The sequence below is a fragment of the Schistocerca americana genome, chromosome 7, assembly GCF_021461395.2.
Source record: "Schistocerca americana isolate TAMUIC-IGC-003095 chromosome 7, iqSchAmer2.1, whole genome shotgun sequence".
In the NCBI taxonomy this organism is placed as follows: Eukaryota; Metazoa; Arthropoda; class Insecta; order Orthoptera; family Acrididae; genus Schistocerca; species Schistocerca americana.
The window spans coordinates 605,066,488-605,080,202 of record NC_060125.1 but is presented as its reverse complement, the minus strand read 5'-3'; the positions used below and the strand labels follow the sequence as shown (position 1 = coordinate 605,080,202).

Below are 13,715 nucleotides of genomic sequence, written 5' to 3'. Positions count from 1 at the left end.
AAATCGTAATTCAGTTGGCAAATTTGTATGAGAGAACCTTTTTCTGTTCATAAGCCATTTTTTGTCCTGGTTTTCCTTTTAGGGGTACTAGTAGTTTCACACAGAATAACTGCGATCGCTAATAAACACAGCGGCTCGATTTCCATTGCAGAGCTTCACCAATCCATGGCTCTACGTCTTGCTTGAAATTGTTGGACAAATTGTTGGTGTGTAGTGCGGACGAGGCGAGCTACCGATTGCTGCGATATCGCTTGCGACGTATCGCCTGTTTGGCTCATGTTGGCATCACTGTTAACAAAACACGAACTTCCTTTCCGTTTTCAGAGCTCCGTCGTGGAGTATAGGCATGTGAGTATTGAAGTAATCTATATGCATCGTTGAAATATATTTCATTTGAATTCACTGCACCGTAAATTAATTGCTGCACTGTATGTTTTGAATGTGTGTTAGACTTTTTAAGTAAAAAGAAAAATGCTCTTGTATCTGTTTCAAGTTGCTTGCATACCATCTTCTAAACCTAAATTTGTTTTCATTCCAGAGTTTGAGATGGGGCGGTATTCACACGAACCTGACAATGCTACAAAGTCGTGTAAAGCACGAGGCTCTAACCTTCGTGTCCATTTTAAGGTTGGTTGCTACAAATTGAACTTGCAGATAGGTCATTTCTATGCCAGGTGATACTTGTGTTCATGCGCGTTGTTTTGCATTTCGAATTGAGCATTGCAGCACTCGGCGAAAACGAGGAACAAGGCTTAAGGATATAAAGGGCCGTTAAGTCGAAGAGCGCCCAACCGAAATTTGTGAAGAGAACCACATACTCAGTAGTTTTTTAGGTTAGGTTTTAAGTACTCCAGTTAGGTTAAAGTGTTCCAATTGTCCGACTGCAGACACAAACTTAAAACTTATCGTTCTTTCTATGCAGTTAAAGGATTTAAAGAAGTCTGTAGAGACTACATACGTCCCTAGACATCTGTAACTGATTGTTGATATATAGTGTAGGGTACAGTTTTAGTATAAACTATTACTACAATGTTCTTTCCGGCCGGATGCAGTTGTGTGAATAGACTTTGGGCTGTTCTGTAAACGTCTAGTAACCTCCATTAAAGTGCTGTTGATGACATTACAGCTTAAGGCAAAATGTATTGTGAACTTCATTACACTCAACCACTTACCTGTTGAATGCGTGTTTGTGACAAGTTTGATTGTAATTTTCTAGGTAAAAGGAACATTGGTGGAAATTTCAGTATTAGTTTTAATAGCAGTCAGTGTTTGCAATACTCTTTAAAAATGCAAAACTGCTTTTATCTCCAGTTGATAGCAAAGACTGGAAGGAAAGTGCTTTCTTATTAGTGGCAGACTAGTTTCACTTTGTATGTAATTCATTTCTAAAAAATTAAAACCTACATATGAAGTACTCCTTGGTGTGAAAAATGACATAACTGCAAATTTTTCATATATAAATGATTTTATGGATACAAAATTGGTATAACAGTGTTCATTTGTTGCATACTAGAATACAAGGGAGACTGCAATGGCACTGAGGCGAATGCCACTGAGGAGAGCTGTCAAATATTTGAAGAATGTTGTTGAGAAAAAGGAATGTGTTCCATTTCGCAGATTCAATGGTGGAGTTGGTCGTTGTGCTCAGGTAAGTTTGATGAAAACATTGAGACGAGTCAGTCGCATTTTGTAGTAGTGATGTCTGTCAAAACTAGTTCTGTTTAATATGTGGATGTAGTTTGGAAAATAAGACCTTGCTATAATGGGGGTGTGTGCGTTCATTCCAGTGATTTTGTGCGAGTGGTATTACTTCCCAGCAGAGCCTGTTAGTGTTGTGCGGTAACCAACATAGTGCTTTATAATTGAGTTGATTTTAGGTTTCTTGCCAATGATTATATCATTCACTAGACAATGACTAACACTGTTCTGGCAATGTCAAGCTCATTTCAATAATATTTATGGTCTATAACTAGGATGTGTGTAAGAAATGTCATCTAAAGCAAATATAAAAGTGCAGTTGTTTAGAAAGTGTTAATACAAAGTTGTTCCAGTATAAGGGATTACTTTGTTTCCACCAATAGAGCCACAGTATTGCAACAAAAATCAGAACAATTGGTCACAAATTCTTTCCTTGGGTTGCAGTTTCTTCCATTCTTACAGAAAGATAATGTAAATGAGAAAACATTGTCACACTAAAATGCAACTTGAAGCCAAGCAGTCTTAACATTCCCATTTACACTAGGAGACAGCAATCTCAGGCAGCATTTAGTTTTCTTAGTGTCTCTGTTGACACTACCTACTTGCTGCTAGGGCTGTGAGTGCTCTTGGTAAAATAACTGTCAGTTATTTTATAGTGCAGGGGAGTGCAAATTGTATGGTGTCTTCAGAGGAACAGCCACACGTAAGCTTTGCCTTAGCCTAACACTCGAGCATAGTTCAGATTTCCAGAGTATCAGAATAGAGTATTTTGTCCTCACTTGGCGAGTGTTCATCAGAGACAAGGGTATTGTCAGGAGTCCCTCCAGGGAAGTATGTGTCTGTTTTCTATACAAGCAAATGATCTGGTGTACTGGATGGGCCAGCAATCTGCTATTCTTTGAAGGTCATGCTGTGTTGTATGGAAAGGTGTCATTAAGTGATTGTAGTGGGATACAAGACGAGTTAGAATAAATTTCTGGTTTGTATGGTGAATGGCAGCAAAGCTCTAAATGCAGAAAAATGTAAGTCAGTGCAGATGAGTAAGAAAAACAAATCCATAATGTTCTTGAACACAGTATTAGTAGTGCCCTGCTTGACAGTCACGTAGTTTAAATATCTGAGCATAGTACTGGAAACTAATAAGAAATGGAAAAGGCATGTGAGGATTGTTGTAGTGAAGGCAAATTGTTAGCTTTGTTTTATTGGGAGAATTTTGTAAAAGTGTGATTCATCTGCAGAGGAGACTGCATAGAAAACACTAGTCAACCTGGTTTTGAGTGTCGCTAGTTGGTATCAGGTTGGGTTTAAGGAAGACAGTGAAGCAATTCAGAGACAGGTTACTAGATTTGATTCTAATAGATTCAAACAGCACCCAAATATTGTGGAGATGCTTTGGGAACTCAAATGGGATTCCCTGGAGAGAAGGCAATGTTATTTTCAAGGAACACTATTGAGAAAATTTAAGAAATTGGTATTTGAAGCCGACTGCAAAACAGTTGTCACCAACATACATTTTGCATAAGGACCATGAAGATCAGAGGAGAAATTTAGGCTTATATGGAAGCATATAGACAGTTGTTTTTCCTCACCATTTGCGAGTGAAACGGCAGGAATTGACTAATAGTGGAACAGGGTAGGGTGCCTCTGCCATGTACCATATGGTGACTTATGAAATATGTATGACGATGTACATACTCATGGCCCAGTTTTGAAAGTGTAGATCAACTCTTTTGAAATACATAGATTAGTGACCGTGTTAAAAACTTCAAAGCGAAGGTCAGACACAGCTCAATGTACAAGAAGTCAGTGGCTCCCAGTGCACGACACCAAGCTACTGTCAAAACTGACAGGTATTCCATGTGACATGCAGTTTCTTAATAAAATATGCCTTGTGGACAAAAATTTCCAACCAAAATTTCCACAATGCCATTTATCACTTATGTAACAATCTTAAAAAATAAATTTACCATGGAATGCACTAGCCACTTTGAACCAATACATATCCATAGAACAGTTGAGGTAGAATAGACTTGTTGGCAAGTTTCTCGTGTGGATCTGCCCTGCCTTCCCTCCCTTTCCTATGTTACACATTGTGAGCCAGCTGGTTGCTCAATGCGTGAGCATGCTGCCAGCTTGTATGAGCAGATCGGTGAACAGGCCTAGTCCACAACACTGAAGCTGTCAGCACAAATTTCATGTTGTGCATTTGTACTGTATACTAAGGTGACCAGTGAAGAGAATGAATCGTAGCGACAATATAAGCAGATGAAGATAAAGGTTTAGTTGTCATGTTGGACAAAAAAATGTGGCAGGAATGATGTGGTGTCGAAGTTGAATGAGGAAAGAATACTGCTTTTCGTAACTTTTCTAAGAATACACCAACAGATTTAAATCCCTATTGTATTTGATACACATGGCATACTTCCTGTGAAGCAGTGTTGCTTTTAGTCTTTGGTTTTTGGCAGTAACAATTTCCTTCAAAATCTTACATATTTATTTAATTTCTTTAGTTAAATCTCAACTAGGTACTGCCATTTGTGAAGCATTGGTGGAAGCATTGTGAAGACAGTTCAGTTATATGAGTAACATTAAAGTATGTGCATCACTGGGCATTAAGAAAGCTCCCTATTCCACCCGTCTGCTTTGACCTTTGATATCATCGGTATGACAACCACATACTTCCAATGTATACAAAATGGCAACTATTTCATGACATATGCATGCCAACAAAAGTGAACATAAATTGAACACAAGTGCTTCTCACTCAATAAAATGAAGCTGTTCGGAGTACTGAGAGAAATGAGGTTTAGGGCGGGAACAAGCTAAATATATAACAATACAAAACACCGCATCAGTCCAAAACAAATATTACCCAAATAAAATTCAGCTTACGACGTTACGCTATTGCTAGAAAACCAACAGGAATTGTAAACTTCTTGACTTATATTGTATAAACGGAGCCCTGGATACCAAAACCCCCACTCCCAATTAATGTGAAAAGCAGAATCAAATATCTCCCATGAGCTATGTAGCTCAAGTGCAGCTCTCGATACCAACTGGCAAACATAAATAGAAAGCCACAACCAAAAACTTTGGACACCTTCATAACTCAACAAAACACCACTGCATCCAAAACCCCAATGACAAGAAAAGCCAAAAACCTCCGTATTCACTGGGTCAATTAAAACACAGTTGAAATACGATAAATATAAAGCAGACAAAACAGCACAATATAGAATAAAACCAAAACAAAAATTACTTAGGAACAGAAGCCTCAGACAAAATTACCTAGGTTGGGGACACACACGACCAATTAGATCCAATAAAAATGCCAAACACATAAACAAAATAAAAAACCATAACTCACTGAAAACAAAGCACACACTTCCAAATCAATGTTACAGCACTGACTACCCACTCACACACATTACCAGTGATAACTCAGATGAACCAAATACCAGATGTTAAACTGAGCACAGCAATATCCACCACCAGAGGATGCCATCAAATACAACACAAGATCTACAAACACTGCCATAGTGACACCACAGCACCATTGCACCCCATCACTGCGTATGAAAGTACTTGTAGCACATTCATGTATAAAATCATCATAAGTACCTGTCGTCTAGTTTACACATTTGGTACCAGTTAATATGTGGCAAGGATTCTGTTACTATCTCCCTGTTAGTCACACTCACTGAAGATTGCTTTCTTCTATATAAATTCAGTTCTGTCAGGTAAAATCTGTCTGTACTGTGTTGGTGAGGACATCAGTTTGTCTACATCACTGCTACTGCTTTTGAGCATGACAGTGAGTATCTTGAGGAAGTTCTGTTTCAACTTGCAATTTTTGTGGGTTGCACGTCACATTGATCTCGCCTGTCTGGTAGTGTGTTAACATTACGACTAAATATCAGTTATCTTGACAGGACAACATGTACTTGGACTTACAACACTGAGGCAAGACAGTTGTGCTCTGCGAGATGGAGTAGGTTGTAATATAACCAAACACTAGTGATATTTAGCCCTAGCAAGCCAGAAATGTTGTTTCCATTGATCAGTCTTGAGTAAGCCACGACTAAGTCTACAAGGTGAAAATATAAACAGTCCAGCAGTAGTTGCAAATATTATCGCAAAACATTTTTCAAACACAGCTTTAGTGTGAGGGGAAAAAATGTGAATTAAAGTGTACTAAGACTAAAATTGTTGGCTTTTGATTAAAGCCTGTAAAAATTGATGTGTGAAGTGTCATTGTGGTTTTTGATTATGTATAGGTCTAAATCTTTTTTACCTACTAGCTTTGGTAGACTGTTCCTATGTTGTTAACAGGATCGTTCCAGAATGGCTTTTTGCAATACATAAAGTCTGCCTCCATGAAAAGGGCAAAGAGGAATATTCTGTACTATTGGTTGGCTTTGACCAGTGATGTAATGTCAATTGCTCCTGCAATATCATCATTGGTGTATTGTCACCGTTTGCTCAAGAATTGGTGTAGGCAATGTGACTGCAAGAAACATGAGTGTGATGGCAGACTGATAGCTTAGTCTCCTTGAAATAAATCGCTACTGATATCACTCTGTAGTTGCCAATTTGTTTCCAACTTTTGTCAAATGTTTCCTATTTCACTGATAAAAGCCAACAAGTAGTATCGAATATTCCACTTTATCCAAGTAAAATAATTCAGCAGACCTGTTTAGATTGAAGTGACAATAAGGGTGATCTCGTGAAAGGTCGAGACCTAATTTATATTAGAAAAATATTTTATGTTGAAATCTTTGTCCTTGCCATGTTTTGATTTGCTGTGTGTAGTGAACTAATGGGTTTTTAAATTCTCAGGCAAAGCAGTGGGGTACAACTCAGGGCCGCTGGCCTAAGAAATCTGCAGAGTTCTTGCTTCAGTTATTGAAAAATGCAGAGTCAAATGCAGATTACAAGGGCTTGGATGTTGATCGCCTGGTCATAGAACATATTCAAGTCAACCGTGCGCCATGCCTGAGGAGAAGAACCTACCGTGCCCATGGAAGAATAAATCGTAAGTTTTTTTATTCCTTACGGTTATTGGTTTTCAACAAAATATCAATGTTTAAACTGCTTTCTGAAATCAGGAAAATTCTGCAATTCATTTTGCACAGGTTGTTTACATACAGTGTGGTCTGTTGTCTAGCAGCTCTGTTTTGAGGTTCATTCTGATGGGGACAGTTAAGATTCTTTAGACCCTTGGAGTATCTTTGAAATTGTTTTGAAACATTTTGTTCAAACACAGTTGCATGTTTAACTCGATTTTGATGTTACTGCAGCTTCTTACAGTGTAGTTCTACACCTGTATATCATTTACAATAAGTGGTTTTGATTGTTAGTAATTAGTGATGTAAGAGGCAGATACTCTTGGGTGCGCTTGACCCTCGTGGGGCAAACTGAGGAGCTACTTGATTGAGAAGTAGCAACTCTGCTTTCATAACCTGACATATTGCTGACCACATGCCCCCCAACTTCAAAATGCTGTTGTTAATGCTGTCAGCCAACTTTCAACTGTATATTCTGATGATGCTCTTCATTTGTAGAGGAAAACTGCCAAATAAAAAAATACAAAAGTTTGACTTTCGGCTGTTTACAAGACCTTAGTTTTAACTGTCACTCCCCAGGAGGAACACCTTCTCTTGCCAAGGTTGGATTAATGTTGACTAACATACTTGGTGTTACTTTCTCACCCACTGGAAAGCATGAATTTGTGTTAAGCTTCTAGGAAGAAAAATTTTGAAAGCAGCCTTGGACTGGTCACTTGTGACTGTTACATGTTCAGTGCAGTATCATTTTTACATGATGTAGTAATTTACTAGTAAGTAATATTTTCTTCATTTTGTGCAGAATGCACATCTAAAAGAATTTTCTTTACTTTACAGCATACATGAGCTCTCCCTGCCACATTGAGGTGGTTCTTACTGAAAAGGAGGAAGTTGTTGCGAAAGCAACTGAGGAAGAGCCCACAAAGAAGAAAGTGTCAAAGAAGAAATTGGCTAGGCAGAAAGAAAAGATGATGAGAGATTAAGAAGTTGTGAAATTGTTCTTGACCAATAAAAATGTTCTGTATAATTTTGTGTGAATAATTTTAATACATCATTTTTATTCAGTTCATTGTGAGATTCCACAGGTGTATTCTTGATACACAAAACAAGTAAACAGTTCCACTTTTGCTGAATTTTCCTATTTATGTGCAGGAATATTTTGAATAAAGGACAATACAGTGGAGGTCGAATTATTTCACATTGTTATAATTGTCAAGTTGTCAAAAGGCCTGTCAGTGACACAGCATTTCTGCTGTTTGGTGAGTGGTCTCCTTTACTTGTAAAGCATACATTCTGCGAGAACTTTCCTTGCTTGATTTACTGTTGGAGTGGTAGCTTATCTTAAAATGTTTACTGAATTATGTGGTGCAGTGGTAAGGCACTGGACTTACTTGGGAGTACAGTGGTTTGAAGCTCCATACATCCATTCAGATTTGTTTTCCACTAGTCACATAAGAAAAATGTTAAGATAGTTTCCTTCAAAAGATCATGAGCCATTTCCTTCCTCAGTGTGAGCTTTTACTCTGTCTGAGCTTGCTGTTGATTGGATGTAAAACTATACTCTTCTGTTCATAAATGCAGGTGTTTTAATACACACACAATTTTAAATCTGGGCACTGAAGTTTGTCCATTCAGCACACAGACTGGACCATAGCTAGTAAATACAAAAATTGCTGTAATAATGAGAAGCTGGAGTGTGATAATGTTGGCTGTTAAAAACACTTGGCTATTTTGTAACCTGATGTCCACTTTCAGTTGTGACAGTTTGCTTGAGAGTTTAAGCCCATGAATAAGAATTCTGAATGAAGGTTTTGGTAACAGCTGTATGTGGCATAGCATATTTGAGGCACTGAGAGCAGAAGTGGACTAACCCTGGGGAAGTCAATGTGGAGGAAACAGGCCTAATAATAAGGGCTCACAGAGAATGTTTTTCCATGATACAATGAAGCCTTTTAACATGCATACGGTGTAAATGTGGTTTTAGTGAACAATATTCTGACATAGATACGTTACAAACATTAATTATACAGTAGAATATTACCAGTTTTGTTCTGGCTTCGTCCATTTTCACTCAGAGTAGTTGAACATTCTCAAAGACGGGTACGTTTATATTCTTATTGTTCATGCTGTTCATTGCACTAAGTCCATCACAGATTGCATGTGACAGTAGTATACATTTATTATTATTATACATGTTACAGATTACATCATTTTAACATTGCTTTCTATAATTTTAATAACTATGTTGCACTTCAAAAACATTCACAGGCAATGTTTCTACAGCATTTGTAGACACTTTTTAATTTTTGTGGAAATCATGAAGAGTGGGTACATACAGAAGAAAACTAAGCAGGATCCTCTTTTTTTTTTTTTTTTTTTTTTTTTTTTCACTGTAATTACATGTCCATTAAGATAAGGCAATTGGAGATTGCTGATGCATGTGGATGTTCGTTTGGCCACATCAATTTCCTGAAATGGCTCTTGGCTTTGGTTTGAGCATTTGTACCATATTTTGAATCTGCTGGTTGCTTCAAACTGCAGCCACTGTATGTTCAGCCATTGTACTTTAAAACTGCCAGAAGACATTTTATGATTCGTGATGTTTCTTTTGAGTTGTTTTGTTGAAAAGAAACATTCCACATTCATATTTACCACCTGGAACAAATCCCCCCCTCACTAAAACAACATTCCAGTGTTCAGGAAGGTAAAATTATGAAAATACTTCTTTCGTTTCTGAACCAAGCCAAAATCCTTATCACAGTGCAGCTACTAGTGTCCACTAACTAAAAATTTATGCATCATCATTGTGCATATTGTGGATGCCAAAGCAATATGTCCACAACTGACATGTGTAGTAGCAAACTCCAGTTGAGATGATCGGTGTAGGCAAAGTTTTCATCACATCAAATGTTGTCACTGTAATGTTACTATCTGATTTGCTAAGCAAAGTATCACTGTAAACATGCCTGTGCATATTCACCTTTTTGCTGATGGAATTCACGTTCTGCAATTAACTCTGATCTCTCCTTATCGGCAGTTTGACAAGTCAGACATTGGTGGATGAAATGACAAATTGCAGTTTTTGTAAAAAAAAAATTGTGGAAAATAAAATGAGAAATGGGCATTTGCTCCCCTGCACAGTACAGTGAATACATTATTGATAAATTTAAATCTGCTCCTAAATATTTTCTACCGTTGTTTTTATGATACGCATAATGGCTTTTATAGGCTGGAAATTTTTCTATGAAACGTTTTAAGTCATCAACTTTGTGGGGAGGTGTTTTATTAATGGGTTCACCTTTACCTCTACCATCACGAGGAGGGGTTGCTTTTCTCCTTTATTCTTGATTACCCTATCAATTCTTCCAGCAGATATGGCTGAAGTATTCTGAAAGAATATTTTACACACCCTAGTTCAAGACCCATTTGAACTGAGCAAGTTATACAATTTTGTCTTCCCCGTGTGTAAATATTGCTGACCTATGTAAGACCATGCTTTATCAACAACTTTAATCATGGCAATCGGCAAATCCATGCTTTTAACAGGGGCTTCCATGCTAAACAACTGACACAAACTTGCACGTGATCCACTGGTCCAATATGTAGTTCCACACTGAATAAACAAGTCCTTAGATTGCTGGCGTCACGCGCAGTGACAGTGGACGGAAAGTGCAGAGCACAAATGGACGCATAGTCCACTCCTGGTCTCAACAGTATCTGCGGTAAAGTGCAACAGCAATGGGTACATTGCTAAATGAGACAAGCCTTCAAATAAATGAACAGAACAGGCATTGTATAATAACCGTATACTATCACATCTTGTCAATACCTCTCATACCGCTTGTGCTCTCAGTGCCTCATTTAATGAGCATTCAAAAAGCAAGGGATTGCAATGCGACCTCTAACAGTCATTAGAAATTCAGTTGAATTTGTTGTTGAACTGTTTATTAAACTTATGGAAAAAATATTTCCTTCATTGAAATGAAGGTTGGTAAGGAAATTTTTGATAAGTTGTGTAGATAAGATGGGAGTAGTAATTGAAGAGATGTGTTGACTAGCAATTTCTTCCTACTTTTCAGCTTCTGGTGTTTGGAATGCCTGCAGCACATTACTAGTATGCCATTTAAAAGTTCATATTTCTGTTGTGTATTTGCTTCACTTTCACTAATGTTCCTAAAATGAGAAAGGGCTCAAAAGAATGAATACATTTGTATGTAGTAATCCATTTAAGTTTTTCATGCCAAGGCTGCTGATGGTGTCTTCATTTTTCTTTTTGTGCTTGTCAGACTGTGTTGAAGCACACTCATTACTTGAACATAATATGGGATTGAAATGGAGGATATTAAGCATAATTGATAATAGATATTTTGAATGGAGAATTACACAAATGAACTAGAAGTAGGTGATGCTGGCTTGCAGAATCTTACATATGGAAAACCTGCTACACTGGAGAGTCTGGAAGACTGAAAAGGTAGTCCTTGCAGAATTCTGTGGCTGGTAGATGCACAGACAGCAGGGCACACATGAGAAGAGCAGTACTGGTGGGGGCTGTGGGCAGGTGCTGTAGGGGAAATGCAAAGTGCTGGAGGTGAAGTGCTGTTCTAAACTGAAGCCTATTCATATTTTCAAAATTAAGTGGGTCCTCTCCATGTCCGCACTTGCATGGAGGCCATTCAAAAAGATCTGAGAGTAACATTTCTCTTGTGATGTTAAAATTTGCTTCTTTTGCCTATACACAGTGTCACCTCACAATCATATTGTACAGAAACAATTGCAAGAGAATTCTGAAACTGTTTTATTAACTGAGGAAATTTAAGGTCAGTGTCTTATGAAGAAGTACATTCTTGGTACAAAGTAAATGTGTAATGCCTTTGTTCCAAAACGCATAGCATTTCTCATTTCACCAGCTATCGATAGCTCTTAAAAATTAGTCTTTTACTGAAAAAGTCTGTATTTAGTGGAATAATGTGGTAGATAATGAAGTTTTGCATAATAACCAAATGGCAAAATACCTTCCTCTTTGTGTGCTATCATCTCATTTTCGTAACTCAAACTGTTCATGGAATGTTGTGGATATTTCTGACATTATCACTGGCGCAGCACAATCACAAATGGTGCTACGTCGGATCAATTTTATCGAAATTGACAACTGATAGACCTCAACCTAAGTCTAAAGGAAAAATTCAGTATGTTAACTAAATTTAATACACAGCAACGTATTGTGTAATATGCAAAATCATTGCAACCCCATTTATTAATGCAAACCATTTTGAATTCTGCGCAGTGTCTTAGTTAGATGCAAATACCACAATAATATGACCATTGATGAAATAATACACACATCATAATGGGCCTGACGAAAAAAGCTAGAAATCAAGTAAAAATGAAATTTTTTACCGAATAGTTTCTGTAAAATTGTCGGAGAAAGATTTCAGGTCGTGCACCTGAATTTTGTCATGGTCGACAAGCTGAAAGGTGGCAAAACTGTCAGCCTCCCCTTCTGAACAAACTAATGAAGCCGACAAGCGCTTTGGATGAAAATTTGTCACTGCGCATTGACCACCATATCTTGCGTTTCATATTGCTATTGACATTTCCGACATAAAAAATTGGAGACAAATCCTTAGTGTAACCTCCTTGAATAGCAAACAGGACTAGTTACATATATACACTCCTGGAAATTGAAATAAGAACACCGTGAATTCATTGTCCCAGGAAGGGGAAACTTTATTGACACATTCCTGGAGTCAGATACATCATATGATCACACTGACAGAACCACAGGCACATAGACACAGGCAACAGAGCATGCACAATGTCGGCACTAGTACAGTGTATATCCACCTTTCGCAGCAATGCAGGCTGCTATTCTCCCATGGAGACGATCGTAGAGATGCTGGATGTAGTCCTGTGGAACGGCTTGCCATGCCATTTCCACCTGGCGCCTCAGTTGGACCAGCGTTCGTGCTGGACGTGCAGACCGTGTGAGACGACGCTTCATCCAGTCCCAAACATGCTCAATGGGGGACAGATCCGGAGATCTTGCTGGCCAGGGTAGTTGACTTACACCTTCTAGAGCACGTTGGGTGGCACGGGATACATGCGGACGTGCATTGTCCTGTTGGAACAGCAAGTTCCCTTGCCGGTCTAGGAATGGTAGAACGATGGGTTCGATGACGGTTTGGATGTACCGTGCACTATTCAGTGTCCCCTCAACGATCACCAGTGGTGTACGGCCAGTGTAGGAGATCGCTCCCCACACCATGATGCCGGGTGTTGGCCCTGTGTGCCTCGGTCGTATGCAGTCCTGATTGTGGCGCTCACCTGCACGGCGCCAAACACGCATACGACCATCATTGGCACCAAGGCAGAAGCGACTCTCATCGCTGAAGACGACACGTCTCCATTCGTCCCTCCATTCACGCCTGTCGCGACACCACTGGAGGCGGGCTGCACGATGTTGGGGCGTGAGCGGAAGACGGCCTAACGGTGTGCGGGACCGTAGCCCAGCTTCGTGGAGACGGTTGCGAATGGTCCTCGCCGATACCCCAGGAGCAACAGTGTCCCTAATTTGCTGGGAAGTGGCGGTGCGGTCCCCTACGGCACTGCGTAGGATCCTACGGTCTTGGCGTGCATCCGTGTGTCGCTGCGGTCCGGTCCCAGGTCGACGGGCACGTGCACCTTCCGCCGACCACTGGCGACAACATCGATGTACTGTGGAGACCTCACGCCCCACGTGTTGAGCAATTCGGCGGTACGTCCACCCGGCCTCCCGCATGCCCACTATACGCCCTTGCTCAAAGTCCGTCAACTGCACATACGGTTCACGTCCACGCTGTCGCGGCATGCTACCAGTGTTAAAGACTGCGATGGAGCTCCGTATGCCACGGCAAACTGGCTGACACTGACGGCGGCGGCGCACAAATGCTGCGCAGCTAGCGCCATTCGACG

At 39.5% G+C, this 13,715-nt stretch overlaps 1 protein-coding gene across 2 annotated transcripts; it reads left to right on the top strand.

Annotated features, from left to right (window-relative positions):
• Window positions 1-279: 279 nt before the first annotated feature.
• LOC124622024 (60S ribosomal protein L17) lies at window positions 280-7,791 on the top strand. Of its 2 annotated transcripts, none has more exons than XM_047147577.1 (5): window positions 280-348; window positions 539-627; window positions 1,514-1,648; window positions 6,538-6,733; window positions 7,602-7,791. In XM_047147577.1, exons 2-5 carry the CDS (start codon window positions 547-549, stop codon window positions 7,745-7,747), a joined length of 558 nt encoding a protein of 185 aa, XP_047003533.1. In that variant the 5' UTR covers window positions 280-348; window positions 539-546; the 3' UTR covers window positions 7,748-7,791. The 2 variants fall into 2 exon arrangements, with proteins under 2 accessions (XP_047003533.1, XP_047003534.1); XM_047147578.1 differs by lacking the exon at window positions 280-348 and adding an exon at window positions 387-441.
• The last annotated feature ends 5,924 nt before the right edge of the window (window positions 7,792-13,715 follow it).